Genomic DNA, 22,432 nt, shown 5'->3' on the forward strand with positions numbered 1-22,432 from the left:
TTTACTCTGCCATGCTCTATAAATGGAACAATAAAGCCTAGATGGCTGGACGTGGTGGCTCACGCCTATAATCCCAGCACTTTGGGAGGCTGAGGTGGGCGGATCACCTGAGGTCAGGAGTTCAAGATCAGCCTGGCCAAGATGGTGAAACCCTGTCTCTACTAAAAATACAAAAATTAGCTGGGCCTGGTGGCAGGTACCTGTAATCCCAGATACTGGGAGGCTGAGGCAGAAGAATCACTTGAACCCAGGTGGCAGAGGCTGCAGTGAGCTGAGTCGCCACCACTGCACTCCAGCCTGGGTGACAGAGCAAGGCTCCATCTCAAAAAAAAAAAAAAAAAAAAGTCTAGATGATAGTACATCTGTTACAACGTAGTTTACTGACTTAAAAATTTTTCTTTTTTTTTTTTTTTGTTTATTTTTGAGACACGGTCTCAATCTGTTGCCCAGGCTGTAGTACAGCAGCATGATCTCAGCTCATTGCAACCTCTGCCTTCCAGGGTCAAGTGATCCTCCTACCTCAGCCTCCTGAGTAGTTGGGACCACAGACATGAGCCACTATGCTCAGCTAATTTTTGCATTTTTTTTTTGTAGAGATAGGGTTTGGTCATGTTGTCCAGGCTGATCTCTAACTCTTTTTTTTTTTTTTTTTTTTTTTTTTGAGACGGAGTCTTGCTCTGTCACCCAGGCTGGAGTTCAGTGGCACAATCTCAGCTAACTGCAACCTCTGCCTCTTGGGTTCAAGTGATTCTCCTGCCTCAGCCTCCCTAGTAGCTGGGACTACAGGCAGGTACCACCACGCCCAACTAATTTTTTGTATTTTTAGTAGAGACGGGGTTTCACCGTGTTTGCCAGGATGGCCTCAATCTCCTGAACTCGTGATTGGCCGGCCTCAGCCTCCCAGAGTGCTGGGATTACAGGCATGAGCCACCGTGCCTGGCCTGGCCTCCAACACTTTAGCTCAAGTGATCTGTCCACCTGGGCTTCCCAAAGTACTGGGATTACAGGTATGACCCACCATACCTAGCCACATTTTTTTTCTTTTAAACTCCGTTTACTACTCTTCCCAATTTAAATTGTATTTTATTTAGAGACAAGTTCTCACTCCATTACTCAGGCTGGAATGCAGTGGCAAAATCATAGCTCACTGCATCCTTGTAACTCCTGGGCTCAAGGAATCCTCCTGCCTCAACTTCCTGAGTAACTGGTACTATAGGCATGTGCTACCATGTCCAGCTAATTTTAAATTTTTTTGTAGAGACAGAGTCTTGCCATGTTGCCCAGGCTGGTCTCAAACCCTGACCTCAAGCCATCCTCTCACCTTGGCCTCCCAAAGTGCTGGGATTACAAATGTGAGCCACTGTGCCCAGCTGGTTTACTGAGTATTTTAAGGCTACTGTTGAGGTCTACTGCTCTGAAATATAAGATTTCTTTAAAATGATTACTGCTCATTGAAAATGTACATAGTTAACCAAAAGCTCTGATGGAGATGTCCAAAGAGATGAACGTTGTTTTCTTCTTTTTTTTGAGACGGAGTTTCGCTCTTGTTGCCCAGGCTGGAGTGCAATGGTGCAATCTCGGCTCACCACAACTTCCGCCTCCTGGGTTCAAGTGATTCTCCTGCCTCAGCCTCCCGAGTAGCTGGGACTACAGGCACGCCCCACCACACCCAGCTAATTTTGTATTTTTAGTAGAGACGGGATTTCGCCATGTTGGCCTGGCTGGTCTCAAACTCCTGACCTCAGGTGATCCATCCACCTCAGCCTCCCGAAGTGCTGGGATTACAGGCATGAGCCACTGCACCCGGCTGAACATTGTTTTCATGCCTGCTATCATAACATCCATCCTGTAGTCCATGGTTTAAGGAGTAATTTTGACTTCCAAATCTCATTGTTTAAGAAATACGTTTCGCCAGGCATCGTGGTTCGTGAACTTTGGGAGGCCTAGGTGGGTGGATTGTTTGAGCCCAGGAGTCGGATACTGGCCTGGGCAACACAAGGAGACCCCATCTCTACAAAAACTACAAAAATTAGCCTGGTGTGGTGGTGTGCGCCTGTAGTCCCAGCTACTCAAGAGACTGAAGTGGGAGGATTGATTGAGTCGAGGAGGTCGAGGCTACAGTGAGCTGTAATGGCGCCACTGAACCCAGCCTGGATGAGACACAGCCAGACCCTGTCTCAAAAAACCAAAACAGGAATGCCAGCACTTTGGGAGGACGAGGTTGGCAGATCACTTGAGATCAGGAGTTTGAGACCAGCCTGGCCAACATGGTAAAACCCCTTCTCTACAAAGAATACAAAATTTAGCCGGGCTTGGTGGTGTGCGCCTGTAATCCCAGCTACTGGGGAGGCTGAGGCCAGAGAATTGCTTGAACCCGGGAAGCAGAAGTTGCAGTGAGCCGAGATTATGCCACTGCATTCCAGCCTGGGTGACAGAGTGAGACTCCATCTCAAAAAAAAACAAAAGAAACCCCCAACCACACACACACACACACACACACACACACACACACACACACACCCAGGGTGATTGCTATGCAAATTAAATATAGCTTCACCAATCAGCTTGCTTCTCCTAACCCCTCATAGAAATCTTGGAGCAGCCCTGGGGTGCAGTGAGGCCAGATTCCAGGAAGGGAATGGATGGGATGGGTCTGGGTACTGGTGAGCAGTGGGGAGGGGAAGTAGGTTAGCTTCTGGGCCAGGGAGGGCTCCTGGAGGCTTGTTCTGGGTAAAAGCTGGTCTTCTTGAACCTCAGAAGTTAGGGGAACCCACATCCTGGTCTCACCCGCCCAACCGCCCACTCACCCTTGGGTTAGCAGCCATCTAAGCCCCACCCTCCCCCTCACATGCTTAGCTAGCCTGCCACAAGCTGGCCCCTTGGCCTCCTAGAGACCCAGACATCTCCATCAGCAGCATCCATCCTCTCTCCTCAGGGAGGCATGCATTTGATGCTCGAGGTCCCTGGCAGTTGTGATCCTTAGCAAGTGATATGTGAGTCCCGTGTGTCATAGGAAGCTCCCCATCCCCATCTGGTGACCAAAGGCCTGGCTACAAGTAGTGAGTCCTCCCTCCTCCACCCAGACCTCACTGCTCAGATCCCCTTCGCCAACTGGGACATCTTCCGACATGGCCTGGATGCTGTTGCTCATCTTGATCATGGTCTATCCAGGTGACAGGGCGTGTGCTCAGGACCCCAAGGAGTGTGGGTGGGAGGAGGGAGATCCAGGAGGCTGGACTAGATGCTACAGGGAACAGGCTTAGTGGGGGCTGAAACACCTGGCTCTGAGGGAGGAGTGGGACCGCTCCAAAGGTGACACTCAGTGGACTCCCCCAATTCACAGTCTCTCTGTGTCATCCACTGTGAAGCTTTTTAGATAAGGTCTAGACATATAATTAGGAGTTTGAGAGATCCAAGGAAATCTGTGATAAATTTCTTGGTGAAACTGTTTTTTGTTTTGTTTGTTTTGTTTTGTTTTGTTTTTGAGACTGAGTCTCGCTCTGTCGCCAGGCTAGAGTGCAGTGGTGCGATCTCGGCTCACAGCAACCTCTGCCTCCCGTGTTCAGGTGAATTGCCTCAGCCTCCCCGAGTAGCGGGGACTACACACATGCACCACCACACCTGGCTAATTTTTTTTTTTTTTTTTTTTGGGACGGAGTCTTGCTCTGTCACTTTGACTGGAGTGCAGTGGCACAATCTTGGCTCAGTGTAACCTTCACCTCCTAGGTTCAAGCAATTCTCCTGCCTCAGCCTCCTGGGTAGCTGGGATTACAGGCGTGCACCACCACACCCAGCTAATTTTTGTATTTTTAGTAGAGACAGGATTTTACCATGTTGGCTGGGCTGGTCTCAAACTCCTGACCTCAGGTGATCTGCCCACCTTGGCCTCCTAAAGTGTGGGGATCACAGGCCTGAGCCACTGCTCCCAGCCATTTTTGTATTTTTAGTAGAGTTGGGGTTTTGCTACGTTGACCAGTCTGGTCTCAAACTCCTGATCTCAAGTGATCTGCCTGCCTTGGTCTCCCAAATTACTGGAATTACAGGCATGAGCCACTGCGCCCGCCTGGTGGTAAAACTATTTTTTTGTTTGAGACAGTTTCATTCTATTGTCCAGACTAGAGTGCAGGGGCAGTATCTCAACTCACTGTAGCCTCCACCTCCCGGGTACAAGTTCTCCTCTCTCAGCCTCCCAAGTAGGTGGGATCACAGGTCATTACCACTGGCTAACTTTCGTATTTTTAGTAGAGATGAGGTTTCACCATGTTGGCCAGGCTGGTCTTGAACTCCTGACCTCAGGTGATCCACTCGCCTTGGCCTCCCAAAGTTTTGGGATTACAGGCGTGAGCCACCGCTCCGGGCTGAAACTGTTTTTAATGAACTGAGAGACCTTAATTATCAAGCATATTATTAACTAAATGCAGGAGTTCTCAAAATGTGGATTTCTGGGAACCTAGAACAAATTCTTAGGCCCCACTCCAGACCTACTGAATAAAAAACTCTGGGGTGGCCCCAGGAATCTGTTTTAGCAGATGCTCCGGGTAATTTCCATACACACTAAAGTTTGAGAACCACTGAAACAGAATGACTCATAAATTTCCCTCAGTAGATAATTTAATCAGGGATTTTAATATTTGGTTTAATTCATCAATATGGATGGGTTAAATAGGAATCTCAACCAATTAAGGCCATGTCTTCACCTGGAGATTTAATTAGTTAATGTTCTTTAACGAAAAACAAAGAGTGTCCAGGTGCACTTTGGGAGGCTGAGGCAGGTGGATCACTTGAGATCAGGAGTTTGAGACTAGCCTGGTCCGAGGCGGGTGGATCACTTGAGGTCAGGAGTTTGAGACCAGGTAGTGAAACCCCATCTCACTAAAAATACAAAAATTAGTCAGGCATGGTGATGGGCGCCTGTAGTCCCAGCTACTTGGGAGGCTAAGGCACCAGGATCGCTTGAACCCAGGGGGCAGAGTTTGCAGTGAGCCAAGATTGTACCACTGCACTCCAGCTTGGGCAACAGAGCAAGACTCCCTCTCAAAAAAAAAAAAAAAAAAAGAAAAAAGAAAAAGAGGAAAGAGGAAGGATGACTTACTGTACAATGCCATTTGTACTAAAATAATACCTGGAATAATATAATGAGTGATATTCGTTAACTAGGCAGCTGCATTCATTAATGAGCTTAATTTCACCATGATGGTTTACATTTCAGCCAGATAAGTTACTACTGAACTGGCTGGAGAATGATGGCAGAGGGTGAGAGTGAGAGTTGGTATAGGAAGAATTTGAAAAATGATTTTTATTTTTTATTTTTTGAGATGGAGTCTTGCTTTGTTGCCCAGGCTGGAGTGCAATGGTGCAATCTCGGCTCACTGCAACCTCTGCCTCCCAGGTTCAAGCGATTCTCCTGCCTCAGCCTCCCGAGTAGCTGGCATTACAGGTGCGTGCCACCATGCCTGGCTAATTTTTGTATTTTTTTAGTAGAGATGGGGTTTCACCATGTTGGCCAGGATGGTCTCGAACTCCGGACCTAGTGATCCACCCACCTCAGCCTCCCAAAGTGCTGGGATTATAGGCATGAGCCACCACACCCAGCCGAAATATGATTTAATAAGCAATGTTAAGAAATCAGATTGGTTAAGAGGAAAGGGTTTAATGAGGCACCCAAAGTATCTATTCCATGCACCCTATGCCCAGAGACAGCTGGGATGTTCTACTCCAAGCTCTGTTGTCTTTTCTCTTTGGAGTAACTGGGGAGGTGTTTCTCTGGGTCTTCCTTCTGCCCCCAGGATCCTGTGCTCTCTGGGTGTCCCAGCCCCCTGAGATTCGTACCCTAGAAGGATCCTCTGCCTTCCTGCCCTGCTCCTTCAATGCCAGCCAAGGGAGACTGGCCATTGGCTCCGTCACATGGTTCCGAGATGAGGTGGCTCCAGGGAAGGAGGTGAGGAATGGAACCCCAGAGTTCAGGGGCCGCCTGGCCCCACTTTCTTCTTCCCGTTTCCTCCGTGACCACCAGGCTGAGCTGCATATCTGGGACGTGCGAGGCCATGACGCCGGCATCTACGTGTGCAGGGTGGAGGTGCTGGGCCTGGGTGTCGGGACAGGGAATGGGACTCGGCTGGTGGTGGAGAAAGGTGAGATGCTGGGAGGTGGTGTCTCCTCCTGGCTGGAGACCCCAAGAGGCAATGTCCTTGGGAGTCAGGGATGCTCCTCTGAGGCCCCTACCCTCCCTGAGCCTGTGTGCACTTCTTCCCCAACCCCCTTCTACATTGCCCCATGCAGAATATCCTCAGCTAGGGGCTGGTACAGTCCTCCTCCTTCGGGCTGGATTCTATGCTGTCAGCTTTCTCTCTGTGGCCGTGGGCAGCACCCTCTATTACCAGGGAAAATGTGAGTAATGGAGCCAGGGGCAATAGTGGATGGGATGGGAGGGGCAGTAAGAGAGTGGGAGGAGGGAGGCCAGAGACAAGGAAGAGGAGAGCCTTGGGACTGCGACACTGAGCGGCTCCTGTCCTCTCTCTGACCAGGTCACTGTCACATGGGAACACACTGCCACTCCTGAGATGGCCCCTGAGGAGTGATTCCAGAGCCCAGAGGTCCCTAGTCCTCTTCAAAAGACCCCAATAAATCACTGTCTGCCCCACCACTAACTCCTCCTTATGAGTCTCAAGTGTTTTCTTCTCCATTCTCCAGATGCCAAATCTACTCTCTCCGGATTCCCCCAGCTCTGAACTCCCTTCCACCAGGTCTGACCTGGAAAGGTCCAAGAAGGCAGCTTCCGGCTGTAGTCCCAGGGCCCCTCCCACCACCATGTGGGAGCTCAGCACACCTGCTTCCCCCAGTCCCAGGAGGCTGAGCCTGATAGTCTTGAGAAATGGGAAGGATCAGATATGACTCCTCCTTGGCAACTGCCCTTTCCTGCCAGGCCCACACATACCCTCCTCTGGCTGTCAGGGGAGCTTGGGTCCATGAACACTCTCTCTCACCCAGTAAATTACTACTTGACCCCAGAGTGGGTGGAGGGGTGAGCCACGTGTTTTTTTAATTTTAATTTTAAAAAAACAAATTCCTATTCAAAGGTCAAAAAGCCACATAAGTTTTGATGATGATCATTTTGAATGGAGGCTCGAGATGGATTGAGAGGACTGAGACACAGAAGTGGGGGGACCATGGTCTTTACTGGGTGGACCACAGGGGGACCCTGTCCACTCGCCTGGGTTGAGGAAGGTGTCTGGGGTGCTCAGGTGGGTTTGTTCTCAGCAATGCAGGCATAGTCAGCTCTGGGATCCTCCTTGGTGCCTCTCTTGTCTCTGTCCCTGAGGTCAGGTCCTTCACTGCTGGACACTGGCAGCCTCTGCAGAGATGCATAGTGGATCTCCTGCTCTGAGGACCCTTGGACCTGGGGCCAGGACAGAAGGTGCTGATGGGAGGCGATGCCTTCAGACCCTTCCCTGTGAGTTCTTCTCCCACCTCCAGCCTTTCTTACTTCCCTCTCTTCTCTCTCTCTTCTCTCTCTCTCCCACCCGCCCCCGCCATCTTTGCAGGCAGAGTTCCACTATGTTGTCTAGGATGGTCTTCAACCCCTGAGCTCAAGCTAGCTTCCTGCCTCAGCCTCACAATAGCTGGAATGACAGGTGTGAGCCACTGTGCCTGGTTCTGGAGCCTCTCTCTCTCTTTCTCTCTCTCTTTCTCTCTCTCTCTCTCCTTCCCTCTCTCTCTCTTTTTTTATCTCTCTCTCTTTCATTGTTCTTTCTCTTTGTGTCTCTCTCACTCTCATTTTCTCCCTATCTCTCACTCCTATCCTCCCTCTCACTTTTTCTTTTGGTTTCTGTCTCATTTTCTCTTTCTCTCGCCTCGATTGTCTCTGCCTCTCTCATGCTCCTACTTTCTCTCTCCTTGTCTCCCACTCCCAACCCTCCTCTCAGCACTCAGCCATGCTTCTCCCCATTCACCCACTCAGGATCTCTCTTACCCTCCCCACTCCCTGTCCCTGGACTCACCCAGCTCCTCTCCAGCCTCTTCACTGGAAGAAAAAAAGAAGCTCAGCACAGCCCACCCTTTGTGCTTCTCCCGGGCCCTCCCCAGCTCCCCACCCCAGCAGGCGTGGACTCCCTTGTTGGCTTCCCAGTGGCTCCAGGGCCAGGCAGTGTTCTGGGAAAGCCGTGGGAAAGGGTGTGGGTGGGGCCACAGGTGGCACTGCTGCGGGGGGGAGGGAGGGAGTGCAGTGCTCACCTCTTCGATGCAGCCGATACAGGCAGGTGGACAGAAGGACCACAGCCAGCAGCAGGAGCCCGCCCAGCCCCAGGCCCCCGTAGATGTATATACATGTATCTACAGGGAAGAGGGCTCAAGGTTAGAAAGCCCATTCCCTTTCCAGCGTACCCCAGCCTCCTGGTTGGTTGTGGCTTTCTCAGATTCCCTCTCCAACAGTTTTAGAGGCAGAAAAATATACCCTCAGAGCTTCCTCACCCCAAACCTTAATACCTTACCTCCTACCAGGGTACATGCCCTACCTTGCCTCATAGCTGAGATGGCTCACCCCTCAGAGGCTTCCCACCAAAATCCCTGCTGTTTCTGGGCCTCCAGTGAGGTCCCTTTCCCTCCTGCACCAGCTGCCCCAGAGGCCTCTCCACCTAGTCATGAGCTACATACATCACTGTCCCCCATCACTTCCTAAGCTCCCAGGACCCTCCCTATCCAGATGTGAGAGGCCCTTTACTTACTCATTTTATCATCACTGCAAGTATACATTAGGTCAGGGATCAGGGACTGGCCTGGAGGTCAGGAACTCTCGTCCTTGTTCTTTTAGGTGAAATGATCAGGGGCTAGTGATGCGCCTCAAGTTCCTCATCTGTGAAGTGAGGGGCCCTCTGTTATAATTGTTCCCAGGCTGGGGATCCTCACTTATGTGCCAACCCTGAGCTGGGCACTTTCCATTCCTCACTGCTAATCCCCAGAACATAGGGTATCATGGTGCCCATTGCCCAAGTAAAGACCCAAGATTCCAGCCTGGACTTTACTAGGTCATCCATCCCAGAAGGGTGGTGCTGGGGTTTAAGGCCAGCTCTGTCCAGCTCCAGAGCCCAGCCCTTCCCTCTGCCCTGGGCTGACCAGGTGGTTTGGAGGGGACTTTCCAGCCCTGGATGGTTCTAGGTGCTGGTAAGGGGCTGATGGAGGGGAAGGACTCCGGGCCTGGATAGGTGAGGGCACTGGTGGGAAGTAGGGAGGGTGATGTCAGCACACCCAGTAGGTGGGCTGCTCCCTGAGCCCCAGAGCAGTGCGGGAGTGTGGGGGCCCCTTTGGCTGGTGTGGAGAGCTGCTTCCCACAGGCAGATGCTGCTGGGGCTGAAGTGGGGCATGGAGGAGTATCTGGGGCCCCATAACTTCCCCTCAGGCACTTCCTCCCCTCCAACCACTGCTTCCTGTTTGAGGGCAAAGAGGGGGCCGCTGTCTTCACCCCAGAGCCAGCTATACTGACTAGGGTCTGGAAACTAGGACCCTTCTGGGTTTAGGAGGAATTCTCGGGGGTGGGGAGCAGAAGCCCAGATGGAGGCCATAAGGGCCGTGGGCACAGAAAGGAATTGTCTTTAATTTTTTTGGGCAGCAGAGACTCAAAGGATTCCTCGACGGCCCAGGGAAACTCAAACCCATACTCTCCCTCCCCTCATCTTAGCTTCACCCCACTCTGGGGTGTGACCATCCTTCCACTAAGGTCCCTGCCCATTCCCAGCTTACCCAGAGCTTGTGGCCTGCAGGATGGACAGACTTCAAACTGGCCAGTGCTGTCTGGCTGGAGAGAAGGGTTGCCACCTCAGACATTCCTGCCCCTCTTCTGGCTTTAACTTCTCCTCCAGCCTGGGTTCCTCCCCCACATTGTTAGGAAAGGAAGCTGGGCTTGAGGGTCAGGGTTACAACATCTTTCTTTCTTTTTTTTTTTTTTTTTTTTTTTGAGACTTAGTCTCGCTCTGTTGCCCAGGCTGGAGTGCAGTGGCCGGATCTTGGCTCACTGCAAGCTCCGCCTCCCGGGTTTACGCCATTCTCCTGCCTCAGCCTCCCGAGTAGCTGGGACTACAGGCGCCCGCCACCTCGCCCGGCTAGTTTTTTTGGTATTTTTTAGTAGAGACCGGGTTTCACCGTGTTAGCCAGGCTGGTCTCGATCTCCTGACCTCGTGATCCGCCCGTCTTGGCCTCCCAAAGCGCTGGGATTACAGGCTTGAGCCACCGCGCCCAGCCACAACATCTTTCTTTACAAACTCCAGGGCCTATAGCTAGGGCTGTAATCTGCCTCAGTTCCAGTCATTTCACTGATCCTGCCACTAGTCAGTGAACACCCACCTCCTTCATGTGTCTTCCTTGATTAATTTTTTCTCTATTACCTTGTTACACTTCATTTGTTGAGACCTCTTGATCTTGGTGTATGTCTGTGGACACACATACGCCACTCCAGTTCAGACTGGGAGCTCTAGCACATTTGGTGTTCTGGTGACCCACTTGGTGTTCTGCAGCTCTATGCAACAGGCTGCTTGGCTGTCTGATTAACAAACACGAGAGTTAAAGGCAGCCATACTAGATCTACATGAGCCCTGTGGATAGATCAAGGACAGAAAGTTGCTGACAAGTTGGTGACAGGAAAAGAGGTGTGGGCAATCCAGGTAGACTTTCTGTAGGAGGCAGTATTCTGGCATTGAACACAGAACTAAGTAAAGGCAGCAGCCTGAGGCCCTCTGGAGAGACCTGGGTGAAGGCTTCTTAGTGGCACTGTGATGGAGAAGGAGATGGGTGCTGGAGGATTGCACACCCACTCCTTGAGGAGGGTGAAGACAGGGGAGCTCATGTAAGGCAAGGGGTGAGGAGGAGATTTGGTGCCTGGGTGGGTCCATATTCATTTGTGTTTCCCCTTTCAAATTCAAGAACCTTCTACTTCCTCCCCGACCCTTCTCCATGTTCCCTATGCTGAATAATATTCAGGTTTTTTTTTTAATTTTATTATTAAAAAGTACAAACAAAGAGTGAAATGAGATGAATTGTATGGTGAACATATTCTTACCACCTAGATGCTACTATTAACATTTTGTTTGTTTGTTTTTGAGATGGGGTCTCTATCACCCAGCCTGAAGTGCAGTGGTGAAATCATAGCTCACTGCAGCCTTGAATTCCTGGGCTCAGAGATCCTCCCATCTGAGCCTCCTGAGTAGCCAGGACTACAGACACCAGCTACCACATAAGGCTTTGTAGAGATGGGATCTTACTGTGTTGCCCAGGCTGGTCTTGAACTCCTGGTCTCAAGCAATCTTTCCACCTTAGCCTCCCAAAGTGCTGGCATTACAGGAGTGGACACTGCACCCAGCTCTATTCACATTTTCTGTTTACTTTATCACATATGTATCCCTCCATCTCACTTTTAAATATCTTTTAAAATTGCAAATATCAGTACATTTTACATCTAAACCCTTCAGAAGCTTAACATTGACTGGAGTTCAGTATTTATTTCCCCATTTCTTTTCTGGCCTGAGGAAGGCAAATTTTACATACAAATCACAAGTCAGTACTTTTTTTTTTTTTTTTTTTTTTTTGAGACGGAGTCTTGCTCTGTCACCCAGGCTGGAGTGCAGTGGTGTGATCTTGGCTCACTGCAACCTCTGCCTTCCAGGTACAAGCGATTCTTCTGCCTCAGCCTCCTAAGTAGCTGGGACTACAGGTTTGTGCCACCACGCCCAGCTAATTTTTGTATTTTTAATGGAGACAGGGTTTCACCACGTTGGCCAGGCTGGTCTCGAACTCTTGACCTCAAGTGATCCACCTGCCTTGACTCCCTAAAGTGCTGGCATTATAGGTGTGAGCCACCTCACCTGGCCTAGTACTGGTTTTTGTTTGTTTGTTTGTTTTTTAAGACAGAGTCTTGTTCTTGTCACCCGGGCTGGAGTGCAATGGCATGATTTTGGCTCACTGCAACCTCTGCCTCCTGGGTTCAAGCGACTCTCCTGCCTCAGCCTCCCAAGTAGCTGGAATTAAAGGCACCTGCCACCATGCCCAGCTAATTTTTATATTTTTAGTAGAGATGGGGTTTCACCATGTTGGCCAGGCTGATCTAAATCGAAATCCTGACCTCAGGTGATCCATCTTCCTCGGCCTTCCAAAGTGCTGGTATTACAGGCATGAGCCACTGCGCCCGGCCGCAGTACTCGGTTTTTAAACTGCCTTTTCATCAAGGCTCTGGAGCCAGATGCCTGGGTTCAAATCCTGGTTCTGCCACTGGCTCTGTGAGCTCCATAAGTTTCTTAACCTCTCTGTGCCTCAGTTTCCTCTTGGGGTTTTCGTCAGGATTATAATTATTGTCTGGGTATGACGGCTCATGCTTGTAATCCCAGCATTTTAGGAGGCCAACACGGGCAGATCATGCGAGTCCAGGAGTTTGAGCCCAGCCTGGGCAATATGGCAAAAATCCATCTCTACAAAAAATACAAAAATTAGCTGGGCATGGTGGCATGTGCCTATAGTCCCAGCTATTCAGGAGGCTGAGGTGGGTGAATCCATAGAGCCTGGGAGGTCAAGGCTGCAGTGAGCCATGATCCTGCCATTGCACTCCAGTCTGGATGACATAGTGAGACCCTGCCTCAAACAAATGAACAAACAAACAAATTATTAAAGTGTGTAAATCAGTGGCATACACATGCTAAGTGAATTTTGTGGGTCAGCTATATTATTAGTAGTAGTATTATGGAAACACATAGAGATGTTACCAAGAAGGGGAGATGATTGGAGCCACTTCCAGCTTCCTTGGACCTGGTCTTTCTTCCTTTGACTCTTTTTTTTTTTTTTTTTAAGACAGAATCTCAGACTGTCGCCCAGGCTGGAATGCAATGGTGCAATCTTGGCTCACCGCAACCTCTGCCTCCTGGGTTTAAGTGATTCTGCTGCCTCAGCCTCCTGTGTAGCTGGAATGACAGGCGTGTGCCACCATACCCAGCTAATTTTTTGTATCTTTAGTGGAGATGGGGTTTTACCATGTTGGCCAGGCTGGCCTCGAACTCCTGACCTCAAGTGATCCACCTGCCTCAGCCTCCCAAAGTGCTGGGATTACAGGTGTGAGCCACTGCCCCGGCTCCTCCCTTGACTCTTAACCACTCATGCTGCCTACGTCTACCATTCATGTGGTCCTTACTGCTTTGTTTTGGTTATTCCTGCATTTATTTGTCCTTTTATTCATTTATATATAAACATTTAGTAAGCACCTACTAATGGATAGGGCTCATTGTCGACTTCGAAGCTCTCTGAGGGTGGGAGTATGCCTCGTTCATCTGTCTTTACTCTTTGTAGCGAGAGGTAAAGCTCCATTTCCATCCCTCCTCAGTGAGTCAGTAGTCAGTGGTGAAGCTAAGGCTTACCTCTCCCTTTCTCACTCAGCACAGGGGGCTGGAGGTGAGCAAGGGAATGGGAGGATGTCAGCCCAGTATGGGAATCAGTTCTTCTCAAGGACCCAGACATCCATCCCTCAAGACTCCAGTCCTTGTCCTACTCCAGCCCTTGACCTCAGAGACAGGATCAGCTCTTCCTTCAGCACCTACCTTGAGGGTTTAGAAGAATGCAAACCACACTGGAAACCTGGAGATCTGTGTTCTCATTTCAGCTCTGCTGACTGGCTTCCTGCAAGTTACCTTTCCTCCCTGAGCCTCAGTTTCCCTCTCTGCTGAGCCAGAAGATGTCTAAGGACCCCTTTGGTTCCACCCTGAGAGTCTGTCTCCCTACCCCAACTTCTTCCCCAGTTCAGAGAACCCAGGCATCCAGCTGCCCCACCCCAGCTCTGGGTAAACAGGAAGCTGGGTGAGGGGAGCAGGGGTGTGTGGAAAGTCCCAGCCAGGTGTGTAGGTCTACAGAGAGGGGGTGGCCCCGTCCCTGAGGTATGAAAGCCCCCTGCTCTGGCTCTGGTTCAGTCTCAATGGGGGCACTGGGGCTGGAGGGCAGGGGTGGGAGGCTCCAGGGGAGGGGCTCCCTCCTGCTAGCTGTGGCAGGAGCCACTTCTCTGGTGACCCTGTTGCTGGCGGTGCCTATCACTGTCCTGGCTGTGCTGGCCTTAGTGCCCCAGGATCAGGGAGGACTGGTGAGTGGCTGCAACAGGCCCTGGTGGAGAGCTGTATCTTGCAGATGCTTGGCTCCCTCTGGTTGTGCCTGTGGTCTTTTGCCCCCTCTGGCTCAGCTGGCTTGGCTGTCCCTGGTGGGGATGTCCTGTCTCTTTGCTGACTCTGTGTCCATGTTCCTGTCCAGGAGGCAGAGGTTGCAGTGAGCCGCTGCAGTTAGCCCCTGCGGGAACCTACCGGGCTGGGGGAGGGAGGATGATGCTGTCTCTGGGATGAGTGCCAGTGGGGGAGAGGGAACATGGATGTGGGGTGCAGAGCACTGTTCCTGCGATGTTCCTGCGATGTTCCTGTGATGTTCCTGCGATGTTCCTGTGATGTTGTGCTTGTGTCCTGACACAGCCCCTTGTGTCTCCTCTCCTCTTTCCGAGGCACATCTGTTTCTCTGCCCAAGTACCTATGCCTTGCTTGCTCTCCCTTCTAGGGAGGTGTGTGTTGGGGATGGTGCTGGTGGGAGAAACCCCAGGCCTGCAGCTTGGGTCCACTTTCAGAGGGGTAGGGGTGAGATGAGCTGAATCTGAACTCTGGGCACTGTGACCCACCCAACCAGGTAACGGACACCGCTGACCCCGGGGCACAGGCCCAACAAGGACTGGGTAAGAGCAGACTGTCTCTCCTTCCCCGCTTCAGCCCCTCAGGGGCTCCCAGCTCCCAGCTGCGTTCCCAGATACCTCTTCCTCTAGGAATCCAGGCTCCCCATCCCTGCTGCCTGTCCTCTCAAGGGTAGCCTGCATGGGTGGCTGCCCTGGCCCCAATCGTGGACTCTTTGCCCCTTCCAGGGTTTCAGAAGCTGCCGGAGGAGGAGCCAGAAGCAGATCTCAGCCCCGGGCTCCCAGCTGCCCACCTCATAGGTAAGGACCTCAAAGACCTGAATAAGAGTGTAAATAATCCGAAGGTTCCAATTCTGCTCGCCCAGAGTCTTTCGGCTCCATGATTCCAGGGCTCGGTTTCCCATCCGCTTCACCACCTTTCGCCGCTCATGCCCACCCTTCCGCTCGTCCCCGCAGTGTAGTTTCTTCTTCCCTCCGGTGCAAGCAAAAGCCGGCCTGGGGGTCCCCACTACAGCGCTCTGCACCCCACATCCAAGTTCCCTCGGCCCCCAACTCGCACTCATCCCAGAGACAGCAGCATCCCCTCTCCCCCGGCCCGGTCGGTTCCCGCAGGGACTAAAAGCCGCCCCCCTCCCAGAAGTCCCAAGCCTTTAGGATCGCATTCCCAAGAGCGTGTGGGCCCGTGTCTCCGCAGGCGCTCCGCTGAAGGGGCAGGGGCTAGGCTGGGAGGCGACGAAGGAACAGGCGTTTCTGACGAGCGGGACGCAGTTCTCGGACGCCGATGGGCTGGCGCTCCCGCAGGACGGCCTCTATTACCTCTACTGTCTCGTCGGCTACCGGGGCCGGGCGCCCCCTGGCGGCGCGGAACCCCGGGGCCGCTCGGTCACGCTGCGCAGCTCTCTGTACCGGGCGGGGGGCGCCTACGGGCCGGGCACTCCGGAGCTGCTGCTCGAGGGCGCTGAGACCGTGACTCCCGTGCTGGACCCGGCCGGGAGGCAAGGGTACGGGCCTCTCTGGTACACAAGCGTGGGGTTCGGCGGCCTGGTGCAGCTCCGGAGGGGCGAGAGGGTGTACGTCAACATCAGTCACCCCGATATGGTGGACTTCGCGAGAGGGAAGACCTTCTTTGGGGCCGTGATGGTGGGGTGAGGGAATATGAGTGCGTGGTGCGAGTGTGTAAATATTGGGGGCCCGGACGCCCAGGACCCCATGGCAGTGGGAAAAATGTAGGAGACTGTTTGGAAATTGATTTTGAGCCTGATGAAAATAAAGAATGGAAAGCTTCAGTGCTGCCGATAAAGATGCCGAGTTGCGACACACGTCTTAATTCAGGGTGGGTGCACGGGTGTGGGTTAAATATTCTCAGTACTCTTCTGGTTGCTTGAAACAATTCATCACAACACAACGTATGGCCTTTGCTCCTACGGATGTTGGTGGGCCTGTCCCACCCTCTCCCTGCCTCTGAATGGCCAGGCCCCATCATTAGTCCAGTTGGAGGGTGGGAGGAAGGGGGACTCCTCCAACTCCGAAGCTTCTCCAGGCATCCTGATTTTCAGGGCCACGTGGTCCCAACCAGACTCTGCACCACACTCTTTTCTCTTGGGTTCGCCCCAACAGTGAGAGGGGTCGTTACACAGCACAGCAAGCACCACTCAGAAAGGCCCAGCAGCAGAGTAAGCCCCTATCACGACAGAGGAATGAGGCCTGGAGGGGCCCCGCACTTCTCCCCCTAGGGCTGTCTGAAGGCCTCTCTGTTTCCTACCTCACAGTCCACTCTTCTCCTCCAAGGAGCTTAATTCAAGGCTTATAGGGTCTGAAGGGAGGAGGCTGAAGGAGAAAGAAGGGGAGAATATTAGAGAGAGATGGGGACGGCAGGAAGGAGCCTGTGGTGCCTGAAAACACCAGGAAGTTCTGGGGAGGAGGAAAAACCAATGCCCCACTTATGGTGTCCCATTTAGGGTGAGGCGGAAAATCCTCACCGTTTTTTCACACTTTATGTCCCCCTTCCCAAAAGTGAGTAAGTGTGGGTGCTTCTGGGATGAGTAACAGTAGTCCCCCCTTACTTCATGACTGACTTTCAGCCACAGGCTGGAGGAGGCAGAGGGTGACCCAAGGCCCTATCTAGGTCACCCCAGTGGGTCACACCACCCCCTTAGCCTACCACACGGTTTTCTCCTGCCTGGCACCCCAGGGCTGGAGGTAAAGCCTAATTTCTGAGCTCAGTGGGGGCTCCCAGTCTTGGGGGGCTCAATTTCAGTCTCCATATTTGTTTTTGGAATTGTTTTTTGAGACAGGGTCTTGTTCTGTCACCCAGATGGGGGTACAGTGGCATGATCATAGCTTACTGTAACCTCAAACTCCTGGGCTCGAGTGATCCTCTTGCCTCAGCCTGCTGAGTAGCTAGAACTACAGGCATGCACCACTACACCTAATTTTTAATTTTTTTTTGTAGAAACAAAGTCTTGCTATGTTGCATAGGCTGGTCTTGAACTAGTGGGCTCAAGTGATCCTCCCACCTCAACCTCCCAAAGTGTTGGGATAACAGGCATGAGCCACTGCGCCAAGCCCTTATTTGTCTTTGACTCTCTCCAGAAGAGCCTTCATCGGGGGAAGGGGTGCCTTTCTCCTTCCAGATCACCCACCTCTCACCTCTCCCCTCCTTCACCACAAAGACCGGTGGGACCAAGCCGGCATGTGAGTCCTTCACCCACATCTTATTCCCATATTTCATTCTTTTTAAAAAAATAGAGACAGGATCTCACTATATTGCCCAGATTGCTCTCGAACTCCTGGGTTCAATCTATCTTCTCACCTTGGCCTCGAAAAGTGGTGGGATTACAGGTGCATGCCACCACGCCCAGCGGTTCAGTCCCTTGTTCTTTATTGTCCTCAGTCTCTTCAATTTCACCCACTGAGAGAATGGAATAGGATAGAACAGCTGGAAACTGGTTGAAGGAAGTAAGCCAGAATTCATTGAGTGCCCACTGTGCCAAGGGCTGAGTGAGGTCCTCTGATGGAGGTCAGGCCTTCTCTCACATGCCCTATGTGTGGTGGACATTCCTGTCTCCATTGGATAGATAGGTTAAGTGGCTGGTTCAAGTTACAGAGTTAGGACAGGGTGATTTGAAGCCTAGACACCTGAATCTCTGGAAGTCCCTTGGCTGTGTGATTCAGGTACCTGAGAATGTGACTCCTCCCCAGCTCTCTCCGGACGGCTGGCCAGCTGCAACAGCCGGAAATCTCACCTAAGCTGCAGGATTTTCCCAGCAAGGATTGGAATTCCCAGAGTTGGAAATTCCCATGCCCTCAGGGAGAGGTAATTAGGTTCAGGCTCTTGTTTCCTGGGGGATGGGGAATATTCTGTTGGGCTTTGTTTATGTCAGGTCTCCAGGACCCTAGGAGTCGAAGGATGGGACTGGGTCTGAAGGATCTTAAAGCCTGTGGAGAGAGACTTAGGGAGCTTCTTCCCACCCACAAGAAGAAGCAGATGCAGAATTAATTCCAAGAAGGAGACCATGTTTCTTTTCTAAGCAAACTTTATTTCTCGCCACTGAATAGTAGGGCGATTACAGACACAACTCCCCTGGGGAGCAGAGGCTCAGCAATGAGTGACAGTCAGTCACCAAATCTGCATTGTTCGGACAACTTAATCAGATAAATATTTTAAAAAACATAATCAAAAGAAGGCACAGAGGCCAGGAGGCTATGTGGGAACAGCCTATTGTTCAGCTCCGTTTTCACAGAAAACATGTCTGAGCCAAGGCAGCTCCCACATTGGGTCCCCTGGGATCCCCCGACCTCCCAAATAAATACATTAATCGGTAAATAAATAAATAAATAATAAATAATAAATAATCACAAGTACAAACATAAATAGAGGGGGCTGGCTCCATGGGGAGGGCCAGGCTCCATGTCTCAAGGAAGTCTGGAAACATCTGGAGAGAGGAAGGCCCGAGGTCCACTTGTGTCAACTTCTAGGTGATGTCTTCTCAAGTCTTGCAGCGTTCCGGCCAGAACCAAAGGCTCCCTGGTCTCCAGATTCCAGATGTCACAGACTGAGTTCAGGGATGGAAGCTGTAGGCCCCAGTGAGTGCTGGAGGCCCCAGTTTAAATTCTCAGTGGTTGCCAGCACTTCACTGTGCAGGCCACACATTCCTGAACCCCAGGCTTCGAAGTGGTGGTGGCGTTGCTTAAAGTTCTAAGCTTGGGGTCTGGCCCTAAGTCCCCAATTCTCTTTTTGAGCCAGAAGAGGATGAGGGTGTCTGAAGGAGGGGATAATAAAGGGATTGGGGCGGGGGAGGGGTTTGGGAAGGATGGATGTTCGTCCTCCTCACAGGGCAATGATCCCAAAGTAGACCTGCCCAGACTCGGCAAAGTCGAGATAGTCGGGCAGATTGATCTCAGCGCTGAGTCGATCACCCTTCTCCAGCTGAAAGACCCCTCCTAGGTAGATGGGCTCGTACCAGGGCTTGGCCTCAGCCCCCTCTGGAGTCTCCCTCTGGCAGGGGCTCTTGATGGCAGAGAGGAGGTTGACCTTGGTCTGGTAGGAGACGGCGATGCGGCTGATGGTGTGGGTGAGGAGCACATGGTTGGAAGGGCAGCCTTGGCCCTTGAAGAGGACCTGGGAGTAGATGAGGTACAGGCCTTCTGATGGCACCACCAGCTGGTTATCTGTCAGCTCCACGCCATTGGCCAGGAGGGCATTGGCCCGGCGGTTCAGCCACTGGAGCTGCCCCTCAGCTTGAGGGTTTGCTGGAGGGAGGGAGAGAGAGAGAGGGGAGTCAGTGTGGCCATGTCGGTTCACTCTCCACATCCTGGCCCTCGAGCTCTGCCCACCCCACATCCGGTTCCTGTTCCCTCTGTCTGTCATCCCACATCCCACCTGGCCATGACGTTCTGAGTATCCCCCTAAGGGCTGTGCAGTTCCTCCACCCTTCCCTTGAGCTCAGCCAGTCCTTCTCACACTGTCTCCAAGGTCTGCCTACCCTCAGCCGGGCTTCAACCCCCAAATCCTAGCCCTCCAAGTTCCAAGACACATCATCAGAGCTCTTACCTACAACATGGGCTACAGGCTTGTCACTTGGGGTTCGAGAAGATGATCCTGAAGAGGAGAGAGAAAAGAAAAAGGTGAGACCCTTAAACTTCCTAGAAAATACCCCCCATCCCCTTACTTTCACCCCATCCGCCCTCCCCCAAGACCAAAACTTTAAATTTCCCCCACTGCTTTCGTACCAGTACTAACCCTACACCCCAACCCAAACCCAGAATTAGGAAAAAGGTTTAGAGACACTTACTGACTGCCTGAGCCAGAGGGCTGATTAGAGAGGGGTCCTTGGGGAACTGTTGGGGAGAAGGAGAATGGTTAACATCAAGGGAATCACCCTTAAAGGAGGAACAGCTGGCTGCCTGTCTGACCTGCGCTCTTAGCCCTGAGTTGTCCGGTTTTCTCTCTCCATTCATCTGTATATTCACCCTCCATGCATTCAACAACTCTTTCACTGAGTGTCTTCTGTGTGCCAGACATCCTATCTTCATCTCTCCTTATCTCCCTCATCTCTCCTTATCTCCCTCATCTCTCTCCTTAGCTGCCATATTTCCCACTCTCTGTCTCACCATCTTTATTCATATCACTTGTTTCTTCCCCCATCTCTCTGCTCACACCCCACATCTGTCTCCATATCTTATTTACTATCTGATTGTTCATTCATTCATTCATTCACTCCATACACACTTAGTGAGCACCTTCCATGTGCCAGACATCCTGCCTCTCCATCTTTCTCTCTCTGTTCTCCATCTCTTGCCACATGTCTTTCTGCATCCTCGTCTTCCTCCACGTTGTTTTTCTCTCCATCCCTCCCTGTCAGCACACATCTTTCGCCCATCCCATCTCTCTCCCCCTCTTGGGTGGGAGAGTGGATGAAGGCTGGCGAGGCACTCACCTCTTCCCTCTGGGGGCCGATCACTCCAAAGTGCAGCAGACAGAAGAGCGTGGTGGCGCCTGCCACGAGCAGGAAGGAGAAGAGGCTGAGGAACCAGCACCGCCTGGAGCCCTGGGGCCCCGCTGTCTTCCTGGGGAGCGCCTCCTCGGCCAGCTCCACGTCCCGGATCATGCTTTCCGTGCTCATGGTGTCCTTTCCAGTGAAGAGAGGGTGGAGCCCTGGGTCAGTATGTGAGAGGGAGAGAACCCGCTTGGCAGCTTGTCTGGGGATGTGGCGTCTGAGGGTTTTTTTTCAGTTGGGGTCTGGAGTTGCTTCTCTCCCTCTTAGCTGGTCCTCTGCTGTCCTTGCTGAGGGAGCGTCTGCTGGCTGGGTGTGCAAACAACTGCGTTTATATGTCCCTGGGGCGAGAGGGCGGGGATAGAATCATTCAACCAGCGGAAAACTTCCTTGGTGGAGAAACCCATGAGCTCATCTGGAGGAAGCGGTAGTGGGCCCTGCACCTTCTGTCTTGGTTTCTTCTCCATCGCGGGGGCGGGGATTTGGAAAGTTGGGGACACCCAAGCATCAAGGATACTCCTCACTCTCCCCACCATCCCTGCTCCGATTCCGAGGGGGGTCTTCTGGGCCTCTGACTGATTTGTGTGTGGGACTCTGGAGGTTGAATCCCGTCCTCCTGCCCCTCAAAGCCTATTGCCTCCATTTCTTCTGGGGACCAGGTCTGTGGTCTGTTTCCCTCTGATTTCCAGACAGGATGCAGGAAAAAGATAGAACTAGAACTGGGAGGGGCTTCAGAAAGCTGAGTCCTTGAGATAGAGAAAATGGGGTTGGAGGGAGAAAAGCTGTGTTGAGTCCTGAGGCCTGCGTCTGGGTTCCTTGGGGGAGAAGGAGCTGGGGGCTTGGGGGCAGGCTCAGGGCCTCAGGGAAGGCTGGATGGGGGTAGCAGGGACAAGCCTGGGACAGCCCCCGGGGAGTGAAATCACCACCGGGAATTCACAGACCCCACTGGGGCAGGCCTTCTTCTTTCACTCTGACCCGGGGACTCACAATGCTGGTTTCAGTCTTGGCTTCCAAGGAACTCTGGGGTCCCTGATTTTTTTCATGAAACTCTCACTTCTCAGGGCCCCAATGTGTGGCCATATCTTCTTAAACGTCCCCTGTATTCCATACCTAGAGGTCCTGGAGGCTCTTTCACTCCCTAGGGCCCTCTACATGGCCCTGTCTTGGCAGGGGGGGTCCCCATACTCAACCCCCATAGCCCTGGACATTCTCCTACCCTTTGCTGTGGTCACATCTCCCCAGAGGTCTCCTGTAACCCATTCCTCAGAGCCACTACTTGTGGCCATATCTCCCAGGAGCTCCCTGACCCCCGCCCCTTCAGACCCTGACTTTTCCTTTGTCTTCTCAGCTTCTCCTTTGCTTCCCCTGCAGCAGTCTGGCGGCCTCACCTAGTGAGTCCATCACATGTCCCTGAAGCTCTCTGAGCCCCTTATCCTTTTGTTCTCCCCACAGCTCTTGCTCCCTTTGAGCCCTCTATCCCTCCCTCCTTTCCTTAGATAGACTGGGAGATTCTCACTCCCAGACAGACACACACAAGCAGACAGCGTCTCAGAGAAAAGAGGTTTATTGGGCTTCATCCAGGGTGCAGATGCCTCCGTGTGGGACTCTGGTCAGCAGCTGGCTTTCAGAGCCTTTCACTGCCTTCTGGGGCCCTGTGATCCCTCACGCCTACTTCTTTCTCTCTCGCTCAGCCTGGTGCCCATGCCCTCTCACTCTTCATCTCTTGGGCCTGTCTCTGTCTCTCCTTGGATGTTCT

The 22,432-nt window shown here is 52.2% G+C and overlaps 4 protein-coding genes across 28 annotated transcripts; 2 read left to right on the forward strand and 2 right to left on the reverse strand.

Annotated features, from left to right (window-relative positions):
* Positions 1 to 2,843: 2,843 nt before the first annotated feature.
* On the forward strand, positions 2,844 to 7,025 carry NCR3 (natural cytotoxicity triggering receptor 3). Of its 10 annotated transcripts, none has more exons than XM_077998872.1 (5): positions 2,867 to 3,171; positions 5,787 to 5,938; positions 6,014 to 6,131; positions 6,280 to 6,387; positions 6,744 to 6,853. In XM_077998872.1, exons 1-5 carry the CDS (start codon positions 3,129 to 3,131, stop codon positions 6,851 to 6,853), a joined length of 531 nt encoding a protein of 176 aa, XP_077854998.1. In that variant the 5' UTR covers positions 2,867 to 3,128.
* LST1 (leukocyte specific transcript 1) lies at positions 5,631 to 13,773 on the reverse strand. Of its 14 annotated transcripts, none has more exons than XM_077998227.1 (8): positions 13,563 to 13,766; positions 10,374 to 10,528; positions 9,733 to 9,787; positions 8,721 to 8,848; positions 8,230 to 8,328; positions 7,998 to 8,020; positions 7,211 to 7,351; positions 5,631 to 6,085 (listed from the first exon to the last, which is right to left on the reverse strand). In XM_077998227.1, exons 4-7 carry the CDS (start codon positions 8,746 to 8,748, stop codon positions 7,238 to 7,240), a joined length of 264 nt encoding a protein of 87 aa, XP_077854353.1. In that variant the 5' UTR covers positions 8,749 to 8,848; positions 9,733 to 9,787; positions 10,374 to 10,528; positions 13,563 to 13,766; the 3' UTR covers positions 5,631 to 6,085; positions 7,211 to 7,237. The 14 variants fall into 14 exon arrangements, 13 of the variants coding, with proteins under 13 accessions (XP_077854353.1, XP_077854350.1, XP_077854352.1 ...); XM_077998224.1 differs by having other exon boundaries at positions 7,211 to 7,396; XM_077998226.1 differs by having other exon boundaries at positions 5,631 to 7,351.
* A 128-nt stretch (positions 13,774 to 13,901) lies between these two features.
* LTB (lymphotoxin beta) lies at positions 13,902 to 15,980 on the forward strand. Of its 2 annotated transcripts, NM_001047150.1 has the most exons (4): positions 13,934 to 14,095; positions 14,680 to 14,725; positions 14,909 to 14,980; positions 15,375 to 15,829. In NM_001047150.1, the coding sequence occupies exons 1-4, from the start codon at positions 13,934 to 13,936 to the stop codon at positions 15,827 to 15,829; spliced, it is 735 nt and encodes a 244-aa protein (NP_001040615.1). The 2 variants fall into 2 exon arrangements, with proteins under 2 accessions (XP_014991414.1, NP_001040615.1); XM_015135928.3 differs by lacking the exon at positions 14,680 to 14,725 and having other exon boundaries at positions 13,902 to 14,095; positions 15,375 to 15,980.
* A 2,218-nt stretch (positions 15,981 to 18,198) lies between these two features.
* On the reverse strand, positions 18,199 to 20,805 carry TNF (tumor necrosis factor). Of its 2 annotated transcripts, NM_001047149.1 has the most exon segments (4): positions 19,011 to 19,432; positions 19,734 to 19,781; positions 19,975 to 20,020; positions 20,620 to 20,805. In NM_001047149.1, coding segments are annotated over 4 exon segments (702 nt in total).
* Between the last annotated feature and the right edge of the window lie 1,627 nt (positions 20,806 to 22,432).

This window comes from Macaca mulatta, chromosome 4, assembly GCF_049350105.2.
Source record: "Macaca mulatta isolate MMU2019108-1 chromosome 4, T2T-MMU8v2.0, whole genome shotgun sequence".
Lineage (NCBI taxonomy): Eukaryota > Metazoa > Chordata > Mammalia > Primates > Cercopithecidae > Macaca > Macaca mulatta.

Coding starts and splice junctions, on each gene's coding strand:
- LTB (NM_001047150.1), top strand. CDS start 13,934: ATGGGGGCACTGGGGCTGGAGGGCAGGGGTGGGAGGCTCCAGGGGAGG. Junction 14,726..14,908: donor ACAGGCCCAACAAGGACTGG/GTAAGAGCAGAC, acceptor TGCCCCTTCCAG/GGTTTCAGAAGCTGCCGGAG. Junction 14,981..15,374: donor CCCAGCTGCCCACCTCATAG/GTAAGGACCTCA, acceptor GTGTCTCCGCAG/GCGCTCCGCTGAAGGGGCAG.
- NCR3 (XM_077998868.1), top strand. CDS start 3,129: ATGGCCTGGATGCTGTTGCTCATCTTGATCATGGTCTATCCAG. Junction 3,172..5,786: donor CTTGATCATGGTCTATCCAG/GTGACAGGGCGT, acceptor TTCTGCCCCCAG/GATCCTGTGCTCTCTGGGTG. Junction 6,388..6,524: donor CCTCTATTACCAGGGAAAAT/GTGAGTAATGGA, acceptor CTCTCTGACCAG/GTCACTGTCACATGGGAACA.
- TNF (XM_015135927.3), bottom strand. CDS start 20,215: ATGAAGATAGGATGTCTGGCACACAGAAGACACTCAGTGAAAGAGTTG. Junction 19,782..19,974: donor CCCTCTGGCTCAGGCAGTCA/GTAAGTGTCTCT, acceptor TCTCCTCTTCAG/GATCATCTTCTCGAACCCCA. Junction 19,433..19,733: donor GCCTGTAGCCCATGTTGTAG/GTAAGAGCTCTG, acceptor CCCTCCCTCCAG/CAAACCCTCAAGCTGAGGGG.
- LST1 (XM_077998219.1), bottom strand. CDS start 8,748: ATGTATACTTGCAGTGATGATAAAATGA. Junction 8,329..8,720: donor TTGCAGTGATGATAAAATGA/GTAAGTAAAGGG, acceptor TCTTCCCTGTAG/ATACATGTATATACATCTAC. Junction 8,021..8,229: donor GTATCGGCTGCATCGAAGAG/GTGAGCACTGCA, acceptor TTTTTCTTCCAG/TGAAGAGGCTGGAGAGGAGC.